Here is a 23,219-nt window from a genome sequence, read left to right on the forward strand (position 1 = left end):
TTGGACCGATCCCGGATAAATATTCCTGTGTGTACGCAACCTTAATGGAGCTGGATGAGGAAAACCGTTTTAAAGCAAACAAATATGTTCAATTGTCAAACGTTTCTTTCAGATGACATACGTGCATTTTAATTACGTTTCTGATATTATGATATTTTAAAAGATATATGAAAAGACGTTCATGCATATAGTTGATATGAGATTTGAATGAATCTGATCAATGAATGCATGTGCGCACGTGTCTGCTGATTTAAATGTTGGCTGTTACACTATATTTCTTACATGGGTGTACAAATGAACCTTCATTAAATCAAGTGTTCATCATCATCATCATTATTATTATTATCTTTATTATAACCATGCCCTCAATATCAGCTGAGTAGCATCGTGTCATCAGCTACTATACAGTATGTCATCTGGAGTACGGATATCTAAGATGAGATTTGTGATTGCTTCCGTGCAAAAACATAGACCTATCAATTATTAGCACAAAAATAGCAAAGTAAATTTTATCATGGCTTAATTAAGCCATGAATTTACTAAAATTACATCTTTGAAATTACATTGTAATTCAGTTTACTGTTATTTTTCTTATTTAATATTTAGTTGAGTTTGTAAAAGCGTTGGGTTAATTTACCGATTGCTTCCCTTGTTACCTCTTCAATATTAAAAATTCCGGGAAATTAAAAATGGAAGCTGCACCAGAAAAGAAACGTAAAATCGAATCAGACAATGACCAAGGGGATATAGCACCACCGGTATTGTGCAGTTTTAAAGGTTTTGATATTGAAAAAGTAATTGCAGAAAATTCCAGAAATAAGACCACAACTATCCATGCAAAAATGGGGGGAAAAGATGCAATAGTGTTGCTTGAAAAGACACCGTTTGACTTGGATCATGTTAAGAAATATTTGTCAGATGATACTGCGCTGAAGAATACTCTCAAGAATGACATTTACGGCACGTACGAAGCGTTTTTACCGCCAACAGAAAATGGTAATACTTTATCTCATTTCTTGATCGAAACTAAATTAAATAGTTACTGATGCTGTTTTTGAAGTAGAAATAATTTCGTCCACAGACACTTGGGGTTTGGAGCTCAAAACGCCTTTAAAATCCAAATAAAATGCATATTTGTCAATCCCAGGACATGTACTGATCATATATATCAAAAAAACTTAATATAAGCCGTTTTGAAAAAAAATTATATTTCAACAACTAGAGTGGGTGGACCAACGCTCGGCGTAAAATACTATATTTGATATGACAAATTCAAATCAACGTCAACAAACCTCAGTGTTATATGTCCATTTTCAAGACTGTGATATTGTTTTAAAAAGCCATTGTGTAAAATTCGCTAATCACATAATGATGTGCATGGCTGGAGCTATAGATAGGCCGGATAAACAAGAGTGGTTTGGGTGAAATTGTACCATAGCTCGGCGTACAATACTACATGATGCAGGATTGTTTTTCGAATAAAATCTCTTTTTTATCTTATGAAGAAAACATATTGAATAAATTGTAACAACCAAATTAGGTTCATACATTTACAAGTACCCAACTTTTAGTTTAAATTTTACAGCCCCAGAACTCTAGTGTTAAAAGATTTTAATAATTTATATGTTGCGGATTACATACGGTTGTTCGTCTGCTATTAGCATTGTCACGTGACTTTACCAGCAGTGAACCACACCAGGATAAAATGGTGAAAGATGTAAATAAAAGCACCAGTGACCTAAATCTGAGATAACCCAAGACATTTTCAGATATTCTAAAAAAAAATATTTTTTACGCCGAGCATTGGTATGCGCCGAGCATTGGTCCAACCACTCTATAATAATACACAAGATAAAAATGTTCGCCGGAAAAAATCCGCACCCCTACCGTCATAATCACCATGTATTTTATTCCATTTCCAATATTTTCACATAATCCTTTGGTCCATCGACACAGAAGATATAATTCTTCACGATGATGGTCAATTTTAAACTTCAACGGTAATATAAAACAACGCAAACAGCCGAAATAAACATCAATATTATCGCAGTTTTTTCGCAACTACAAAATCTTTCGATAAATTCAATGGACCCAGACGGCTATGAACGAAGCTATCCGATTATGTGGTTCCCCAAAATTAAAAAGCGCTGCGCATTTTTTGCACACGGCAAAGCTGGGGCCACATAATCGGATAGCTTCGTTCATAGCCGTCTGGTCCATTGAATTTATCGAAAGATTTTGTAGTTGGAAAAAAAAACGGCGATAATATTGATGTTTATTTCGGCTGTTGCGTTGTTTATATTACCGTTGAAGTTTAAAATTGACCATCATCTTGAAGAATTATATTTCTTCTGTGTTCGATGGACCAAAGGATTATGTGAAAATATTGGAAATGGAATAAAATACATGGTGATTATGACGGTAGGGGTGCGGATTTTTTCCGGCGAACATTTTTATCTTGTGTATTATTATATAGTTGTTGAAATATGATTTTTTTTCAAAACGGCTTATATTAAGTTTTTTTGATATATATGATCAGTACATGTCCTGGGATTGACAAATATGCATTTTATTTGGATTTTACAGGCGTTTTGAGCTCCAAACCCCAAGTGTCTGTGATTTCGTCCTACTTTAGTATACTCTCACAGAACTTAGATAATTTACATGTATTGTATATTCATTTGAAATTTTAATTGCATTTCCATGTAAAATTTACGCTAGAAATGCATAAAGGACAAGGTTCACTAACAGTGCATTTTAGCCCTGTCATTTTATGAATTCAAAACCAATAAAAAGAATAAAATCATACAAGTTTCTCAAAAAATGACTCATTATCTATCTAAACATGGCAAAATATTACAGTAAAAGGTATTTTCATATCTAAAAAGTGCATGACATTTACCATCATGATGCCTATTTGCCAAAATAGCGAATTATCGGTCATTTGCTGCTGCACCTGCTTAAAATCAGATATGAAGAGCCACATGCGACACTTAGTCCTTTTCACAGAATGTTACCATATATATAACAAAGCTACGACAGAAATATGGTGGTGTCGGGTTTGGCTCTTCATATCAAAAATACCGTTAATCTAACATTGGCTGTTGCTATGATAATTTGGGTCAGCTGATAATAATCATATTATCTGGCTTGTACCAATGCATTTGTATAAACAACGTTAATCAAAAATATTCCTGACATGAAGGCCTTAATAGAAATATAATAACCTTAGATAACAACTGATTTTTAGCATTTAACTGTATTATTTAAATCATATCCGAAAATTTCCTGTCCGAAAATATGATAGATTAGAAAGAATGACATTCAAGTGTTGAAAACATTTTTTCATGTTTTATTGATAAGTGAAATCGAAAGTTTATATAACATACTTCATTTCTATCGTTTTTCCTTTTGTCTAAAGACAAGAAAGAATATTAATGCTCACTAATATTTTATTTGAATCAGAATTATTCACAATTCAAGGGAAGTTACTCATACTTAAAACTGAAAGTAGACAATTATTGCTTTCCTGTCAACCATCTTAGGCGATGTAGGTGTGAAAATAAAATGTTTGTATTTCACATCTTTTGTATATTATAATATCTTTAGTTTTAGACAAAGAAAATTTTTGATTCTGAATGAGGGAATCACAGATAGTCAGGTTTAACGTAGTTCTGGCTTCCAAAACTTTATAAGCCGCTTTTTAACATTTTTTTTTTCATCAGATGCGGCATTAAAGTTTTGGATTAGACCCGTTACGAAACCTAACCAGAATAATATAAGTTGATTTATTCTTGTTTTTCACTTGCAAATACACTTGACCCGATCAATTCTTGTGCATTTTACGGTAAAAACAATTATTTAAAAATATCGTTCTATACCAATTTCAAGTAAAAAAATATTAATACCGTTCATTAAAATTGCCTATTTAAAACTGTAAAACATCAATTTTCGCCGAGTAAAATCGGCCATGACATTTCAAGTGTCACGCGAAGACCTCGTATGACGTCATTCGCAGGAAACAGATTTGAATAGAGTTTGTGTACTAATATTTAGAACATTTTGTTGACATGATTTCGATATTTTTATTCAAGATAATGTTTTTAATTTATTTTTCATAACTTTTTAGTATTTAAATATGATTTTATTGAATATGACAGTCAGTAATAACCTTTTTTCAACATTCTTAAAAAAAAGTAATCTATAAAAATATTGGAGGCACATGGTTTCCTAAAGGTCAAAATCTCGTAATCACGTGGTCAACATTTTGGCAAGATGGCGGCCAAGTGCCAAAAAATCTTTACCTGTCGGAAACTATTAGTAAGTTTATGTTCCTAATAAGATTTTTATTTTGTCCATCCTTGCTTATCAACAGATTATAATCGTTTTATCAAAGGTATGTTTCACTTTACTTGGTGGCATTTCGATAAATAAATACGAAGCGTGTCAGATTCCTGGCACGATTATTGGTGGACTTTCCCTACGGGGTTATCTTCAGCGTTCACGTCATGTCATATATATAAACGGGTACGCTGAAGACTTTAAGCTAGGTTTAACGGTATTAGAATTTATTTTTAAAGCATATGTAGTAATAGACTCTCTGGCCTAGTGGATGTTGTTGATGACTGTCACCTAAGAGATCGAAGTTCAAAACCAGCGGGTGACAGTTATTTTTTTTCTTTCTTTTTAATTTAATGAATAGTTATCATACATAATGAACTGGTAATAAATATCAAAACCAAAACAAACTGGAAAATATAAAATGTTTAGATCAACATATTTTTAATTTGGATATATTCAACAAAAAGAAATGTAGATATACTGTGTCTGTGTACAGTGAATTTTAAGCTACAATAACTGCTTGATATAAATTAAATTTCATAGTTGAACTTTATCCAAAAGATGTGTGCTTTCAAATTTTGCGGAAAAAAAACTTTTAACTGCACCAACAAAGGGAATATCAGTAAACAATAACATTACCACTTGTTCAAGGAAGAACTCACTAATTATAAGTCAGGAACATACCTTTATCTGTTAAAAAGAATTCTGTAGAAACCTTAGTTATTGTACAGATAATTAATAGGCATGATCACGGCTTTAGTTTCAATTTAAGCTGTGCTTTAAATCATGATTTGTTAACTGAAATATTTTATGCAAGCAATTTTAAGTCTATCAAAAAGCTAATAATTAAAGCGGCTTTAAATGTATGTTGTTTTCTTTATTTCTATTTGATATGTATGTAAGTTAATTTATTCTAATACTTAATAAATGGTATTTATTTTTGTTATAGCTAGCTATAGAGACTAATAGGAAAAAGTAAATGCTATAAAGGGCAAATAAGAAAAATGTAAATTTTAAAAAAGGAGTGTGACCGATAGTAGCTATTTAAAATAATACTTATTCTTATTAGTGTCTAACCAACCTAGTTGTTCGTAGGCCCTACTCGCCCAGTGTTAAAATGGTTAAATAAATGCTATTTATTATTAGTCCTGTACTTGTTCTGTTAGGAAAATCCTGACTTTTTTACTTTACCTTAACTTGCAATATAGAGGCTACGCCTTTCAAAATGAGATGGTACGATAACACGGTGGTGTAAATGCCATGTTACGATGATGAAAAAACGATGACATGATCATACCATGGCGTCTGTTCTATTGTGCCACCATGTTTCACCAGTGTGTTAGCGCCTAAAATGGTCATGCCCAGTGATACAGTTTAATTAACATTAAAAATTGCTTAAAGCTAGCTGCTCGGGACCATGACTGTATGCTAAACCCAATGTTTCTAACATGAACAAGGACTTAGCATCTTGCGAGAAGAGTTATTCCTTTTGACTCACTGTCATAATTTTTGACATGTAGTAATTTTAACTTATAGGGAACTAGTGTATTTGGTAACGGTTATTAAACAAATGTTATTTATTGTTTACATTTATATATAGCCTTGTTATGAGTCAGTTAGAAGATTTGTGAATAAATTAGGGTATCATGCTATTTCAGACAGAGTTACAGTGCAGACAAACTAGTCATGTCTAATATATAGACTGTCAGAATTTTTTATATAAAGGCCTCCTCATACGAAGAAAGTGGGAGATTTAAGACTAAACAGTGATACAAAATTGTTTGTTTTTCAGAACTAAAACATGTATGAAAACTTCTAATTATGAGGTTTGATATACATTCATAATTATGTTATATATTATTCTGATGATATTTATTTTATATTGTAAAACCGCAAAAAAATGCAGTATTATGAATATCATTTTACTGGATTATTTATTGGAGCTGACATAAAAATTGTTTATTTATCTACATGTATCTTATATTAAATGCTTGTTAACATAGTATCTGGGATACTTTAATTGTCTACTCTCAAAAATGTTGTAACCTCTTTCTTTTGAATTTCTTCAACATATTTTTCTCACTTTTTCTCTAATCATAGTACTGAATTTACGTGTCCTAAACCAAGAGTGAAAACTTCTGACAGCCAAATGCATAATTTGTTAAGGTTCAATACATTAAACATGGTGACCATGTGAATTATTAAGTTTTTACATTAAACTTGTATTCTGTGAAACAAGAGCTAGCGGGGACACGCTTGACTTTATACTTTTTCTAAAAGCAGACAAATAAATGGTTTAAACAAATCTTTAAAAAGAAAAATAAGTTAAAAAAAATGTTGTTCCTTTTCTTCAAAGTTTGGTAGATATGTCTAGTTATACTTGTTGTTTTGTTCAAGTATGAATGATTTCTATAAATAAAATGACAAAGTTAAGAAAATATAAGAAAAATTCAATCATATGACGGTCACGGTCATATATAAATTATTCAACATGTCCGTTTGGTCACAAGGGTTGTCTTGTCCACGTATGGTAAAACTGTAGATAAATAACAAAATCATGACAACTTAACCATACTTTAATTGTATGACCTTGGCGGTCAAGGTCATTGAAAACTCAAGGTCAAGGCAGTTCAGCCATTAAGAAGGACTTGTCCAAGTATGAAGATAATCTATTTTGATTAATAACCAAGTTATAGGCAATTATAACAATATATATAAGTAGTGAAAATTCTATAATTTGACCTTCAGGGTCAAGGTCATAAATGAGTCAAGGTCAATTTTAGTTTGATATCAATGAATTAAGGTCCTGACCAAAAGATGTTATGTCTAAATATGAAGTTAATCCATTTATTAATAACAAAGTTATAGCCAGATACAGAATAAAATAAATTTTAAATAATTTGACCTTCAAGATCAAGGTCATTTATGATTGAAGGTCAAGGTCTTGTCTTGTATAGTTAGCTTGCAATTCTATCCTTAAAAGATTGTTTTGTTCAAGCTAGAAGACAATTCATTCAAAATTAACAAAGGAATAGCCACTTATAGCAAAAATCAGCAAAAAAGTAAGCAAAATTTAGACATTTGACCTTGAAGGTCAAGGTCATTTATAATTGAAGGCCAAGTTAAGTCTAGTCTTCTAAAAGGTGTTGTCTCAAAGATTGTTATCGCTAAGTATAAAGACAATAAACTGAAATTTTAAAAAGTTATGATCAAGGTTAAACGCCGCCATGACTGTTTTAATACATGTACCTCTATTTTGTCTTCGAAAATATGTCAAGCTTATAAAACTGGTTCATGTTTCCATAGCAACACTGTGACCATCAAAACATTCACATTCCTTATTGTGCAAAAAAATATGTAAAATCTACCATTGTACTAAGAGCTTACAGTTTATTCATTTGATAAAATTAACAATAGTCCAGATTGCAATAATCTAAGCAATTCGGTAAATCTCGCTGTTTTGCAGTGTCAAAAGATATGAAAATTGTTTATATTACCATGGAATTTTTCGTTTATGAATTCATTTAGTGTTTAAATATCAACACCAACCTTACAAAAGCTGGAAGGAAAATAAGTTGGCGTATTTTAGAATAAGAAAAACAATATTATGAGACCGAAACATGTTCAAAACGGCAAAAAATGCTGAATTTAGCTTGGTTGCTATGGTAACCAAATAAATAAAATAATCGCCAAATGTGTTCTTGTTTCTGATTAAGCACAAAAATATGAACTTTTACTGAAATTTTGATGAATTTCTGACACAGGGCAATTTTTCACTCATGCTGAACCTAGCCCTTTGTGACCAATGCAGATATGGAAAAATATACCAGTTGTCGGCTTTTGAATTACAAGTTTTATTCGGCAGCACAAAATACCCAAATTCATCCACATACAGTAAAGGCCTTTCCCCCAGGCACTTTTAAGGACGCGCTGCCGCTGTGCCTTAATCTCCAAATCAATCTCACTGCCGTGCCATAAAATCACCACAGTGCTTGATTTTTCCGATCCCTATCGTTCAATTGTTTATATTTTTAAATCAATAAACACAGCTGTTGTCAATCAGCACGTGTGATAACTAATAAACAGGTTGTTTATAGGGTGCAAATAATAATCAGTATGTCCAAAAGTCTGTCTGTCTTCGGTCCTGGCTGAATAAAAATTATGCGGTCCAAGATAAATTTCGTTACCTACCGGTACTCATTTTCAAATACAATTTCAAGAAGCTAAAAATATCAAGGACCTTTTTGAAAATAAGCTCCCGGTGGCGCAAAAAAATTTGTTAAAGATCCTGTCTTCAAAAAAGTTACATCAGCAAAGGTAAATTTTATCCGATGAATAACAATCATAAAATGATAAAAAAAAATTCAATCAAATATAATCAAAACCAACAACAACTAGAATTGTGAATGTTTTTGGCAGGAAACGGACAAATTCAGGGATTTTTTTTGGCTAATTTTATAGCCGTTATTGGGTCATATTCCCAATTGAAAAAAGTATATTATTTTCCCAATCCACAGGAAAAAATTCCCAATTGAAAGTTACAAAATAAAAGTATTGAATAAAAAATCTAAAATTTTTGCAAATAAAGGCTTGTTCAATGTATTAGTGCTTAAATGTTTGAAGATGCCATTATAGACAGTAATTGTTTGCATCCATTTAATCACTGCAAAATTTCAGTCATACATTTGTTTCCAACTTTTAACAAAACACCGCTAATATTCCCAATTCCATGGGTATGAGTCATGTTCCCAAAATCCTGGAAAAAATCCCTGAAATTTTCATTTGTCACATATTTTCACGATGCCGGTATTTAGGGGACATATCAAAATTGTCAAAAATCACTTTTTTGCATTGATTTTTCCATCAAAATTGATTTCAAAGTGCTGCAACTTCTCAATGGATTGAGATAGAGTCAAAGGCTTTTCAGCATTGGTTACACATTACCTTATGATCAACCTGGGTCATTTTTAGCCTCTTACAAGTCCAAAATTTTCTTGGCGGTGAGAGGGACTGCTGCCCTCCTTCAAACCCCCCAAACAAAAGGGGGCACATCCCCCTTCTGGCAACCCCCTGATGTATCTTTTGGCACCGAAAAGTGGTCATTTTTTAAACAACATTTTTCAAACAAAAAAAAGAGTTGCGTGTCTAAATAAGGCATTTTTCACCATTTGAGACAACAAATGGGGGTGGTGGTGAAAAAGGCAATATAGGCGTGTATATCGGGTAATGGGTTAACTTGATGATTGTGCCCAACGGGCCACCCAATATAGTTTATAAATTGCGCCTGTTAGAGGGCTATACATGTATGTCTAGATTGAACACATATTGATGAAGCGATCTTAGGCTTTCTTCCATTGTTATTGTTGTGAGAAAAGCCAATTTGTACTTTATTGAGATTTGATGTTTTAAAACTAACCAGTTTTTGCAATACTATATCAAAGCTATGCATGTTTACTTTGATAATTTATTAACATGCAAAGTTATAAAAATTAAAAACAAGGTAAACAATAAACAAAACTAAGAAAAAAAGAAAGAAATCTCAACTGGCTTAGTTCAGATGCTATCAAAACATCTAAGATGTATATATTGTTTTTTTGCTAACTGATAAAAAATCTACAGTATGAGTATAATGACTGAACATGCAGTTCAAGGAAATGTTTTTTTACACTAACAATTAATTGCAAATTGATGAAAACAAAATGGTTTAATTTTAGGTAGTAAAAAAACTAATTGGATAATGTATTGAAAAATTAGCCAAAAAATAAATAGATAATAACAATAAATATACACTGTATGTCATTAAAATGTGGTACTGAATGCATAAAATCATGATATACCGATCATATTTGACTTCAAAGTTTTGAAATTTCACTTACTTGATAATATCATACCTCAATGTTTCACTCACACTTTGAACAGGTGCAGCAGTAATGCAGTGGATACTTGAAACTGCATTTCTAGGGCTTAGAGCAAAACTGGTCTATCTTTGTATAGCAGATAGACCAGTTTTGCTCAAAACCCTTGATTTATAATAGGTGGGAATTATCAGAATAATTTTATCATCCTTATTAAGTATTAAGGTAATTTGTAGGGTGTATGAGTCATCTTAAGTGATAGCGCTAGTTTCATTAGATTTAAAAATTTAAGTAAGGGAAAATTTAGTATCAATATGGCAATCAATTTTATTTATAGACATATTTAGTCAGTTAGCATAGAGACATGAAAGTTGACAAAAAAGCTTTAATGCTTTAAATATTTTGATAATTGTATTGAAAATCTACATGAAACTTTAATGTTTTAAATATTTTGATAATTGATAGACTGACATATGAACAGTTCCATTTTAAATGCAAGCAAGAATAAGTTTGTTACATAAAATTATAAGATTATAGAAAGATAAATTTTTAATACATACATGTAGCGATCTTGAAAAATATTTATGTTTCAGCTATCAAGGCAGTAGTTATTCACCCTGCTACAGAGAAACATATTCAGAAATACTCTGATCAGGAGAGGTACATTATCAGGGAGACACCAGAACTCTACAGTAATGTTACACTACCCCTTCTACAAAGCAGGCAATTTAGTATGCAGGTGAGTAGTTTTCTACTCTTGATTAATGTGAATATCTGCTATTCACTAGCATGAAATCAAGGGAGTAGTTGCTTCCCTTTGATAATGAGTATGCGGTGACTAATTGTCTCCCTTTCCTTAGCATAAGTATCAGTTGAGGAGATTTTTCTCTGACTATTGCAAATAAAATTGAGTAGACAATCTTGATTAAAATCAGCTCCTAATTAAGGCTACGTATTAGGATCTGACAACGTCACCTTCTTGTGACCTTCACTGGTCAAGTTCAAATTTGCTCATGGTTTGATGATAACTGACAGAGTTATCACTCTTGAAGTTCGAAGAAAATCAGAAATTTTTAGTTTCCATTCATTATCTCCCCAATGGTTTATCACATTAACTCAAATTTGACATATGTTATACATCTTTTACATACTTTTGTTGAAATGTACGTGGTCATTATTTTGGCTACAAATATGCAATATGCAATTTACAAAAGGGTAACACTGAATAGTTTCAGTGCCTTGAATTTTGTATAAAAATGTTTTTTGTTAACATTGAATAGTTTTAAGGGCTTTGAACTTCGAATGAAAACAAATAGTTTGTGCAAACAAATTTGGAACTAAATATTATAACATTTGAAATTTAGGCTGCATGCAGGGGCATCTGTGGCATGACAACACATTTCTGGTTAACATAAACTTTTTTATTTATATGACATTTTGTTGGTTTCTTATACATAGGAACTATTTTCCTTTAGGGTCGTACCATACTCGATCAGATCATAAGAAATGCAATGTACATTGTTATGAAACACTTAGGTAATTTTTGAAATCAATTTAAAACTTTTTCTCCCCTTTGTCAAAAACTTACCTTGGTTATTGGCTATTGAATTTTCTAACCGGTTTTCAGCTAAAAACTCTCCGTACCTGTTTAAACTGATAAACATGGCACCCCTAATTATTATGAAAATCAGATGAGTAGTTCTTTTCCTTTAGATATTATGCATATCAGGTGAGTAGTTCTTTTCCTTTGTCCAACATGAGTATCAAAATAATTGCTACGGTTTTTGAGCAGAATGAAAACAATATTTATGGAATTATGTCATATTGTTTTTGCCTTCGCCATCTGTCCATCTGTCCAAAGCTACAAATCGAAAAATCTTGTCCGGCTGATTTCTGGCAATGTATCACAGGTGAATGATCTAGGAACCATTTGTTTTCTTGTTTACAAGAACCTATGTTTTTAAAATGAGGAAATTTCACCATAGTCAATCAACGTTAACAAACTTATTAAAATGTTAATTTTTGAGATGATAGTAAACATTTAGAAATAGTATTTTTAAGCCATATTATACATGTACATGTATGTGCATAATATTTTATGGAAATCTTCACAAATTTCAGATTTATTTTAGATTAGATAAGAATTTTCAGACAACAGTTTTGTCAATTTTTAAAATGCCTATATACCTTCTCTATGTTATGCAAAAGAAACAAAACCAAAAAAATATAATTTGTTAATGTCATAGTTTAACTTATAATCTGTTTTTACAGTGGGTTTACAACATTCTCGAGAAGAAACAGGAAGCTGATCGTATTGTATTTGAAGATCCGGATCCTGAAACCGGATTTATACTTCTACCGGACATGAAGTGGGATAGGAAAGATAAAAATGCTCTTTACCTTGTTGGAATTGTACACAAACATGATGTCAGGTCACTGAGAGATCTGGATGATATGTCTTTACCACTCTTAAGGAATATTCTCATTAAAGGACGGGTAAGTGTTAAGAGATACTTATATCAAAGTGTATTTTGCCAGTTTCATTTACTTGACGAGTGATTGTGTGGCTTGGGTTGCTGACTGCAAATCACTTGCCCCTCACTGCTAAGGGTTTGAGATCCATCTGGAACTTCTTATTCTATCATATGAAAAAGCTATCCAGCTAGTTTATGAAAGATTGACATTTCTACCAGTGTTTGTGACTGAAATGTTGCATAAAGGGTCATCAGCAGTAAATTTTGAATGTTACAATATCACCTTGTTTTGGGTGACTCACTATTTCAGAGACAAACAAATAAAACATCTACTTGGAGGAAAGGATGTTGTATCCAAAAGTATACTTTTTATACGCCCGTTTGAAAAACTGGACGTATTATGGGAACGCCCCTGGCGGGCGGGCGGCGTCCAATTTTGTCCGGAGCATATCTCCTACATGTATGGAGGGATTTTAATGAAACTTCATAGAAATGTTCACCACTATGAGGAGCAGTGTCGCGCACATGAACTAGGTCTCTAGGTCAAAGGTCAAGGTCACACTTAGAGCTCATTGAAAAATGCTTGTCCGGAGCAAAACTTCCACATGTATAGAGGGATTTCAATATTACTTGGCACAAATGTTCACCATTGTGAGGCGGAGTGTCGCGCGCAAGATTCAGGTCCTTGCGGCCAAGGTCAAGGTCACACATAGAGGTCAAAGTTCAGATAAAAATATGAATATGTGTATATGGACCATTTAGTCATCATTTATTAAGGGATTGTAACACAAATGGTCATTATCAAGACTATGGCTGTGATACATATAATTTAGGTCAATATATACAAGGTCAAGGTCATTAAAGATGATGAAATATCCAGATTTTGTCCGGAGCATATCTCCTACACGCATGGAGGGATTTTAATGAAATTTCATAGAAATGTTCACCATTATGAGAAGCCATGTCACGCACATGAACTAGGTCTCTAGGTCAAAGGTCAAGGTCACACTTAGAGCTCATTGAAAAACGCTTGTCCGGAGCAAAACTTCCACATGGAAAGAGGGATTTCAATATAACTTGGCACAAATGTTCACCATTGTGAGGCGGAGTGTCGCGCACAAAATTCAGGTCCCTGCAGCCAAGGTCAAGGTCACACATAGAGGTCAAAGTTTAGATAAAAATATGAAGATGTGTATAGGGACGATTTAATCATCATTTATTGAGGGATTGTAACACAAATGGTCATTATCTTGGCTACGGCTGTGACACATGTACTTTAGGTCAATATATACAAGGTCAAGGTCACTAAAGATGGTGAAATATCCAGATTTTGTCTGGAGCATATCTCCTACATGTATGGAAGAATTTTTATAATACTTTATGGAAATGTTCACCACCATGATATGTATTGCTCCATGCATGAACCAGGTCTCCAGGTCAAAGGTCAAGGTCACACTTAGAGCTCATTGAAAAACGCTTGTCCGGAGCAAAACTTCTACATTCATAGGGGGATTTCAATATAACTTGGCACAAATGTTCACCATTGTGAGGCTGAGTGTCGCACGCAAAATTCAGATCCCTGCGACCAAAGTCAAGGTTACACATAGAGGTCAAAGTTCAGATAAAAATTTGAAGATGTGTATAGGGACCATTTAGTCATCATTTATTTATGGATTGTAGCACAAATGGTAACTATCATGACTACAGGTGTGACACAATTAATTTAGGCTAATATTTGCAAGGTCAAGGTCACTGGAGATGATTAAATATCCGGATGTTGTCCGGAGCATATTTTCTACATGCATGGAGGAATTTTAATGTTACTTTATAGAATTGTTCACCACCATGAGACATAGTGCCCTGCACATGAACCAAGTCTCTAGGTCAAAGGTGAAGGTCACAGTTAGAGCTCTGACATAGAAAAACGCTTGTCTGGAGCAAAACTTCTACATGCATAGAGGGATTTCAATATAATTTGGCACAAATGTTCATCATTGTGAGGCTGAGTGCCGTGCATAAAATTCAGGTCCCTGCGACCATGGTCAAGGTCACACATCCTGTGCATATCTTCCCTACTGATTTGTTTTAAGGTTCATTTAACAACACAGTGCCAAGAATAAAAACTTGCTTGCTAGATAACACTTATCCATAATGCCCCCATCTCCATCTAAAGTCGATATAAAACCCAATTTATTAATGAAATGTCGCTATTTAGTTTTGTATGAAATTTATTTAATGTAACTTTAAACTAATACAGAAACATTTTACTATTTTGGCCAGGTAGCATCATAACGCGATAAAGTCTTTGCATTGCAATTTTCATGATGAAAGTTTTATTTATGATGATAAGTTTTTAACTGAAGTATACTTTCATTCTGTTTTTAATTTAATTATTATTCTTGCAACCAATATTGCTTTTTCATTAATGAATTGAGAAACAAGCAAATGAAAGAAATACGCACATGTATTATGGCTGTAAAACAGGAAAAAATATAAAAACAAAGATCAATAATGCAAAGCGACATTAATGGAATGCAACCTATGACAAAGAACAGTCAATCTGAACTACACAAAGGTATTCAGTAACAGGGCACCGAACAAAAATCAGGAGAGGGCACACAAATTTTGAGATGCAGTGGCTGTACCAGTAAATGAAATCAAATGACAATTAAATTAAGAAAGAAACCCTAAATGTCAAAGCTATTTTAAAAGCAAGTGAAAAAAAACACAGTTCAAGAGTTGCATGTATAAAATAAATTTTCAAGGATATCTGTCACTAATCAATATGATCTTCGTTGAAATTTTTGGCAGTTTAATATTTGACTGAAAAAATAAGTTTGCAACCAGAAATGCGTGAACTGCAAGTTTGCAACTTAAATGCGTTTGAACAAAATATTTGTGTGTATTGAAACTTTAATCGGAACAATTGGAACATGCAAATTAAAACATTTACACGGTATTGAAAGACACATATTTTGTCGTGTTTGGTGAACTTTAAAACTTACAGATGAAAAAAAAGGGGCATAAAAATCGCCCTGAACTGTCACTTGTCAAATCTCAAAATATGTACATTTTTTTTTTAACCAGTTTATATCTTAAATAACTTCGTCATAGCAGAAGCTAGGAAGCTGAATCCTTAAACCGAGTGTGCCATAAAAATTGCTTAAAGGAAAAGGAATATTAAAGAATTTCAAAATGACATACAAACCCACGAATACCTGAAAAAAATACATGAGAGCGTTGGTAATAAATATTCATGATTCGGTAGCCATTGTGTCAAGTTTGCAACCAATTTTCTAACTTGAACCAAGTGTGCAACCACTTCACGTCCTGCCCCTTGGCCTATTGACACCAAACTTGGTGTATGGATAGCTTATATTGAGAGGCTTCTGGGGATAATTACTCGGGCAACTGTGATTTAGGTCAAGGTCACTTAATTGTTATAAATAGAACTTCAGTTTTTGCTCAGAGCTAGAGTTTGTTATGACCTATTGACAGCAAATTTGGTGTGTGGGTAGCTTATATCAGGACGCAACTTTGGATTACTACCCAGATGTCTGTGATCAAGGTCAATGGCAATGCTGCTAAAAATAAAATTTCAGTCTCCACATATTAATTTGAGTTTGCTTAGACCTATTGACACCAAATTCAGTATGTGGGTAGCTTATATCAAGAGGCAGCTTAGGATTGCTATGCAGATGTATGTGAACAAGGTCAGTGTTTCTTAAAAAAGAAATTTAATTTTCACATTGCCACTTGTGGAGAAAGTCGTAATTACAGAATACTGGTAGTTATCCAGAAAAGCCAGTAAGGTGGATAAAGCACAGACATGTTTAAAAAATGTATAAAAACCAGAAAAAAAACACAGTACATGTAATTTTGATTTTGTCTATAATTTTTTTTTTTAAGTAGATTAATAGAAATATCTGTTATGTGAGTAAGGCGAATTGAAATGTTAGCAGTTGATAAACATTTACAGACATAAAGACAGAGGATACAAACAGAATTTTATTGGAAAAAGGATATGGTGATTTTTTTCCCATTACAACCAACTTTTAGTTTAATACATTTTTTTGGTGTTTAAATATCTGTAGTTTTATGGATACTTTTTGTAGTAATTCCCCCCCCACCCCAATAGTTTAATACTTTTTCTGTTTAAAAACTAATAATTTTTGGTATTTAAAAATCTTTTGGTTTAATGTTTCAGTTTATTGTATTTTCATGTGTTTTTCAGGAGGCAATCAAGGAAAAGTATAACATACCTGCCAGCAGACTTCATGTGTACATCCATTACCAACCTTCTTACTATCATTTTCACATGCATTTCACACACATCAAACTTGAAGCTCCGGGGTTTGGAGCAGACCGTGCACATTTGCTCACTGATGTTATAGAGAATATAGAAATGATGAGCGAGTATTACAAGAAACGCACACTGACATTTGTTGTACGTGAACAAGAAGATTTGTACATCAAATACAAAGAAAATGGGTACTTTGAAAAAGAATGATGAAGATTTTTTATCTTGATACCCATAATGTTCAATTTTTCAATATATTGAAAATTTCAATATGAAAAGAGCAGTCAATAATGAGCATATTATCGTGCTTAAATAGAAAGTGATCACAGCCTGCACATCCATGCAGAAGATCAGGTTCAATACTTGTGTAGCTAACTAAATTAAATTTTTTATCTTCATATTCCAAAACTTGATAATGGACATTTCTGAAAACCGAAGCTTGACAAGTGGATATATGGTATTCAGCGGGTTAATGATAAGTTAACATCATCAGGACACAGCTATGATCAAGGCTTTGAATGAAACATATTGCAGAAAGACCTAGGGAAGTTGAGATACATCTATTAGTTGAAGTTTGTTAAAGATCGTAATTTGTGATTATTTTTAGAAAGATTATAATTATCTTAAAGCTGCTCATTGAGGAAGCATGCAATTGATATATCTATATTTTTATAAATTTTTAATGAAAATGTGTTGCTGATTTTGATAATAATTTATAATAAAATGGAACAAGGACTTTAATTTTTATGTGTTACTGTAATACATGTACGGTATATTTTTGCCTTACTGTAAATGGTTGTATAAAAGGTGATTGAATCTGCGCACTCATGTCTACACATTACACACTTTGGTGTTTATGCTTCCAGAAGAGTGAGGATATAGTTGCTGCTTTGTCCCTCTGTCTGTATGTCTGCTTTTCTTGTCCAGGACATAACTCTGAAACTATAAGAGGTATTAACATGAAACTTTGTAGGTAGATATTTCTCATTGGGTAGATGTGCAGTGCACTAGAACTGTAAAATCTGTCTTGCCTAATTTTGGAATTATTGCACTTTGAACTTTGTCCAGGACATAACTCTGAAAATACAAGAGGTATACTTTTCTGTGTCCAAAATCTACTTGGGGAGCATCACTTGGTTTAACCCGCTCTTGTTTGTATGAGTCACAGTACAATCCTACTATTAAAACTATTAAAAGAAACAGAAAATATTTTATTCATTGTCTTCAGAAGGTCCGAGATTAAGAGAGACACTATGTAACTTGCCAAACATACATTAACTAACCAGATAAACATTGTGTTTAGTTCACTAAGTGGACACTATGTTTATGTCAACAGATAGTTCCTGTCTTTAGCTCACCTGATGTGCAGTGTATAACTCAAAAGATAGGTATTGTCTTTAACTCAGAAGATAGACAGTATATTTAGTTAACCAAGTGAAATTGTGTTTATCTCAACAAGTGGACACTGTGTTTATCTCACCTGATTAACACTGTGTTTATCTCACCTGATTGACACTATGTGTAACTCTCAAGATAGACATTGTGTTTATCTCATCAGATAGACTACATTAAATTTTAGCTCACCATATAAAGACTGCATTTAGCTCACCTGGTAGGCACTGTGTTTATCTCGTCAGATAGATATTGTGTTTATCTCATCTGATAGCCAGTATGTTTAGCTCACTAGGCCTCAGATTGCTTTGGTGAGGTCTGATGGTCACATTATCTCCATGGTATACAAAAATGTATGGTGTCCAGAGGTTCATAAACAAAATATTCTAAACCACATTCAGACTTGGGCTGTATGTAAAAGATTTATAAATGAGCCGCGTCATGACAAAACCAACATAATGGGTTTGCGACCAGCATAAATCCAGACCAGCTTGTGCATCCGGGCAGTCTGATTAGGATCCATGCTGTTCGCTTACCAACTCTATTACTTGTCCGAAATCAAATAATAGTTTTCAAATATCAACCAATTTTGAAACCCACATATATTTTTCTTATAAAACCCAAACCTACTTCAGTGGTCCATATCGGGTTATATTTTAGAATTCATTTTATTTTATAAAGTATATTTTCAAATGTTTCGTCACGTTGTTTGCCTCTAAGTTATGTGACGTTACAACAACTCAATGCACAAATACTACCATTGATATAAATGCACTACTTTACACTGAAAGCATGTTTGAAAATGTCAATGAACTTGTAGGTAATAACAATTTTGTTTTTATTCCCCTTGATTTATGTTATCAGACCATTTCTCTTATGAACAAGCTACACATATTTGAGAACCACAGACGGTCATCAAACTTAATTCCATTCTTATTATGTTTTAAATAATTTATGTAAATTGGATTTACAGTTAAAATCGCCGACATCAACCGTACTGTAATTTAATCTGTAAACGTTCTTTAAATACGTAATATTTATATATTTTATATGTGGCGGCATGGCCGAGTGGTTAACGCGTCGGACTAGTGATCGCTAGCCGCATGGGTTCAAACCCCGTCAGGGGCAAGTCGTTATTTCCTTGAGCAAGAAACTCTACACTCAGTATTGCTCAGTACTGGTTGGTTCCAGGAACGGATTCGAAAGTGTGTCTATAAGCTTATAGCTTCCTACACAAGCGAAGTAAAATAAATTCTGTATAAACCAAATGCGTAATATTAAAGTGGCGGAATGCCAGGAGTTGTTAACGCGTCGAACTAGTAATCTAATGATCTCAGGCCGCATGGGTTCAAACCCCGTCAGGGGCAAGTCGTGGTTTCCTTGAGCAAGAAACTAATTGCTTTGTACTGGTTGGTTCCAGGAACTGATTCGAACGTTTTACGGCCTTATTTTTCAATTAAAGCCATTATTGATGTTCCATTTATGCCTAAGAAATGATGTTATTTTCATTTCTTTTGTCTGGAAGTAAAACTACTTTGTTTACATTTTGCTACTTGTATGACAAAGCATGTTATTTTACCTTCAGTGCTACTCTTTCAGTTGATACACATCTAACATGCTCATAAACCATTATTTAGGCGTAATAAAACTGCAGTTTTTTCTTTGTAAAAAGGATAAAATTTGTTTCTGAGGCATAAATTGCCTTTAAATAATTAAACCCCGAATACATGTCTGTAGTCAAAGTAAATTATCTAACAGGAAAAAACAACTTTTAACTCTACTGCCAAGAAGATTTTACCCAGGCATGTACATATAAAAACCAATACATGTACAAGAGTCAAGGTAGCATTTCTTCCCCACAACTTATTCCCTGCGGTCTGGAGACCGCAGGGTATTGGTACGCGTTTTACTTTTGAGGCATGGAGGAGCACGTGACCTGTTTTCGGTACATAGAGGAGCATGTGATTTGTAAACCGTATACGATTGGTTAATTGACCTTTTCGAAAAGCCAGCTAAATACCGTTTGCCGTTACGTTACGGATTTACCTGTAGGGAATAAGTCCGAATTACACTTGAGAACAAAAATCTGTTACGTGATATTTTTAATTTTTATAATTATTTCACCGTACTTGAATGATGTGTTTGAATAGTAACAATGTTTCTTTAATATCTATCTCAAATTTTACAAACAATAAATTGTTTATACTGAAAATTTGCAAAATTAAAATATTCGTAGTGGCATCTGCCATAATAAAAAGAGATATTTTCTGCGTAAACTTGTGTGTTTACTTTATTATTATTTTTTTTTGCTCGGAATTATTCATAAAATGGTAGGCCTATTTAATCATTTTCTTAAAAAGAAATAATTGTTTTATGTTCGACCTTCTCCTGTCTTCAACGGTCACATGCAGTTTCCAAAGACCTTCTTCTATATTGTTCGATTACTGTCAACTATATTCCTGTTTCAAACGTTTATTTATTCCCCCCTCCCAAATAATGTTGAAAATAGTTAAATGAAATATCTTTATATCATTAAAAATGTTTACCGCAGGAAACCATTTACTTGTTACGATATTGTGTAGAATCCACTTTTTTTAGTCAGAAGTCAGTGAGTAACCCATATAGAATGTTTATAGTGAAAAGTCAATTAGCGGAACGGCGTGAAATTCTGATGGTTTTGAATTTATACTTATTTATAAAGTATGGATGCAAGTGATATTAAGCCTTTTTCTGTATTGTAATTTCGCAGACATTTTCACAAAAAAATTTACGACAATTTTTTATCGTAAGAGAAATCTTATGATAAATCTCCTTTTCGCAAAAAAAATCTTAAGAAAATCTTAAGTGTAAAATCTATCGTAACTTTACGATAGGTCTTGGCCGCTCGTAAGTGTAATTTTTTCTCTCCAAAGGGTAAAATATTACACATCTCTTACCTAAACTCAATAAAACAAACACACACCTGGAGGACAAATATATATTTAAACCCAAAAGGTTTCTATAAAAATTAAAAAATAAGGAACTAATTTTAAATTTTTTGAAAAATAATTCTTTACATGGTCATTCGATTTCATTGCCACTTACTTTGGGGCTTTTTTTTTTTAGTTACCTTCTTTTTGAAACTTTAGATTATAAATTTCATTTAAATATAAATTATATCAGTTTGAACATTTTTTTTCTTATTTAAATTGATTGTGTTCAATAATTATTTCAAGCTCTTTATTACTTGATTTTAAAATCAGAATCAAATATAGAGCCTGTACATTAATATCAAATGAACGTTGCTAGGGATGTTTTTATCGTAAGATTTATCGTAAGTGATTTTTTTATCTGAAGATAAAGTTTTAACTTTCGAGTGGCTTTGTGAAAATGACTTAAGATTAAACTAACGATTACCGTAAGTCAAAAACTTAAGATAAATCGTAAGATGTTTTGTAAAAATGTCTGCAGGTTAACTTTATTTTCTCTTAGATGTCTTCTGACCTCTAACTTTCCGTTTTTCAATTATAAACCTCAAGCAAGTTCTTTGAAATTTTAAAGAAACTATCTCCGATTATACCATTTATGCTTTTTTATGTTTATCTAAATTATGACATGTTTTTCTTCGCTTATGATTTGTTGTCAACATTTGATATAGGCCATATATACAAAAATACAGTATCTCTCATCTTCTTTCTTCTCTTAACGGGAAGTCGCAGTTGGTTACCTTTCATACGAAATATTAGGATTTAAATTACATTTTATGTATAACAAAATAAATTGTAACAAGCTCGACAGTCATTTTGTACTTAAACTCTTTTTTTGACATTGTGATAATATTACTATAAAAAAGAATGAGTTCATCTTAAATCTGTGTTTCATATATCAAATAACCAACAAAGCTGTTATTATTTTGCTTTATGAAATGATGCGTCAAGATAGCCCGTTTGCACGCCATCATATTTAAAGTACATATCAAGTTTTGAAACTCTGGGTGATTAACCTCAGCTAACGGATGTATCATTAAAGTATCATTAAAGTACACTCATAGTTTGCTGAGTGCACACGGTTCAGGCGTTTACTTAAAGTAACGCGCTTTCAGATTCGTGAAACTTAAAAAAATGTGCAAATGAATATCTATTTTCATGCCTACACATTAAACGGTTTAAATACCCTAAATTATAAAAAGAATCTTGCCAACATGTGCAGAAATACCTCTTTCACCGTTTGTAACAGAGTAGAATTTTGGTGACAAAAATAGTAAATTATGTCATATTTTGCATAATACACACACAGCCACACCTTTTATGAATTATTATGCATTATATATGCCACGGGTATTTTGTTTCAAAAGAAACATACATACAAAAGACTTGGGTGTAGTAGATATAACACTGTTGATGATGCAGTTATTTGCGACCTACTTCTAATCCAGTTACCTCTCTGGCGTGGGTTCGATCCCCGGGAGATGCTTTGGTAGTTTAGCGCGGAGGAAGGTAGTCTAGTACTGGTGTAACTCTCCAGGAACGATGGTTAGGAAACTACCCGCTTATATGACTGAAATACTGTTGAAAAAGGCGTAAAATGAAACAAAACAATTTGCAAAATAATAATGTTAGGTCAAAATCATTATTACCTGAACTATTTTTAAATGTTTTGTTAATCCCTTTGCTAGCTTGCGACAATATATTCTCCCTTAAGACCAATTAAAAGCCTGCAAAATCGCTAGGCTATTCAATTACGATCATTTGTGAGTCCATAGATTATTACAAAACATTCCTCAACACCAGATTAAAAGCAGGGACAGTCCATTTAAGATAATTAGCATGAGAAAACGTCATGATAACCGTACATACGTATATATTTTCAATATATTAA

General features: G+C 32.7%; 1 protein-coding gene across 1 annotated transcript; it reads left to right on the forward strand.

Annotated features, from left to right (window-relative positions):
* The first annotated feature begins 652 nt into the window (after positions 1 to 652).
* LOC132757179 (m7GpppX diphosphatase-like) lies at positions 653 to 17,700 on the forward strand. Its single transcript, XM_060748385.1, has 4 exons — positions 653 to 996; positions 10,790 to 10,935; positions 12,468 to 12,692; positions 16,905 to 17,700. The coding sequence occupies exons 1-4, from the start codon at positions 690 to 692 to the stop codon at positions 17,178 to 17,180; spliced, it is 954 nt and encodes a 317-aa protein (XP_060604368.1). The 5' UTR covers positions 653 to 689; the 3' UTR covers positions 17,181 to 17,700.
* The last annotated feature ends 5,519 nt before the right edge of the window (positions 17,701 to 23,219 follow it).

The sequence above is a fragment of the Ruditapes philippinarum genome, unplaced genomic scaffold (assembly GCF_026571515.1).
Source record: "Ruditapes philippinarum isolate M1 unplaced genomic scaffold, ASM2657151v2 ctg1171_1_1_1_1, whole genome shotgun sequence".
In the NCBI taxonomy this organism is placed as follows: Eukaryota; Metazoa; Mollusca; class Bivalvia; order Venerida; family Veneridae; genus Ruditapes; species Ruditapes philippinarum.

What these genes read in the sequence shown, in the direction of transcription:
- LOC132757179 (XM_060748385.1), top strand. Translation starts at nt 690, where the DNA reads ATGGAAGCTGCACCAGAAAAGAAACGTAAAATCGAATCAGACAATGAC. An exon ending in TTTACCGCCAACAGAAAATG is followed by an intron (nt 997 to 10,789) that starts GTAATACTTTAT and finishes TTTATGTTTCAG; the next exon opens with CTATCAAGGCAGTAGTTATT. An exon ending in GCAGGCAATTTAGTATGCAG is followed by an intron (nt 10,936 to 12,467) that starts GTGAGTAGTTTT and finishes CTGTTTTTACAG; the next exon opens with TGGGTTTACAACATTCTCGA.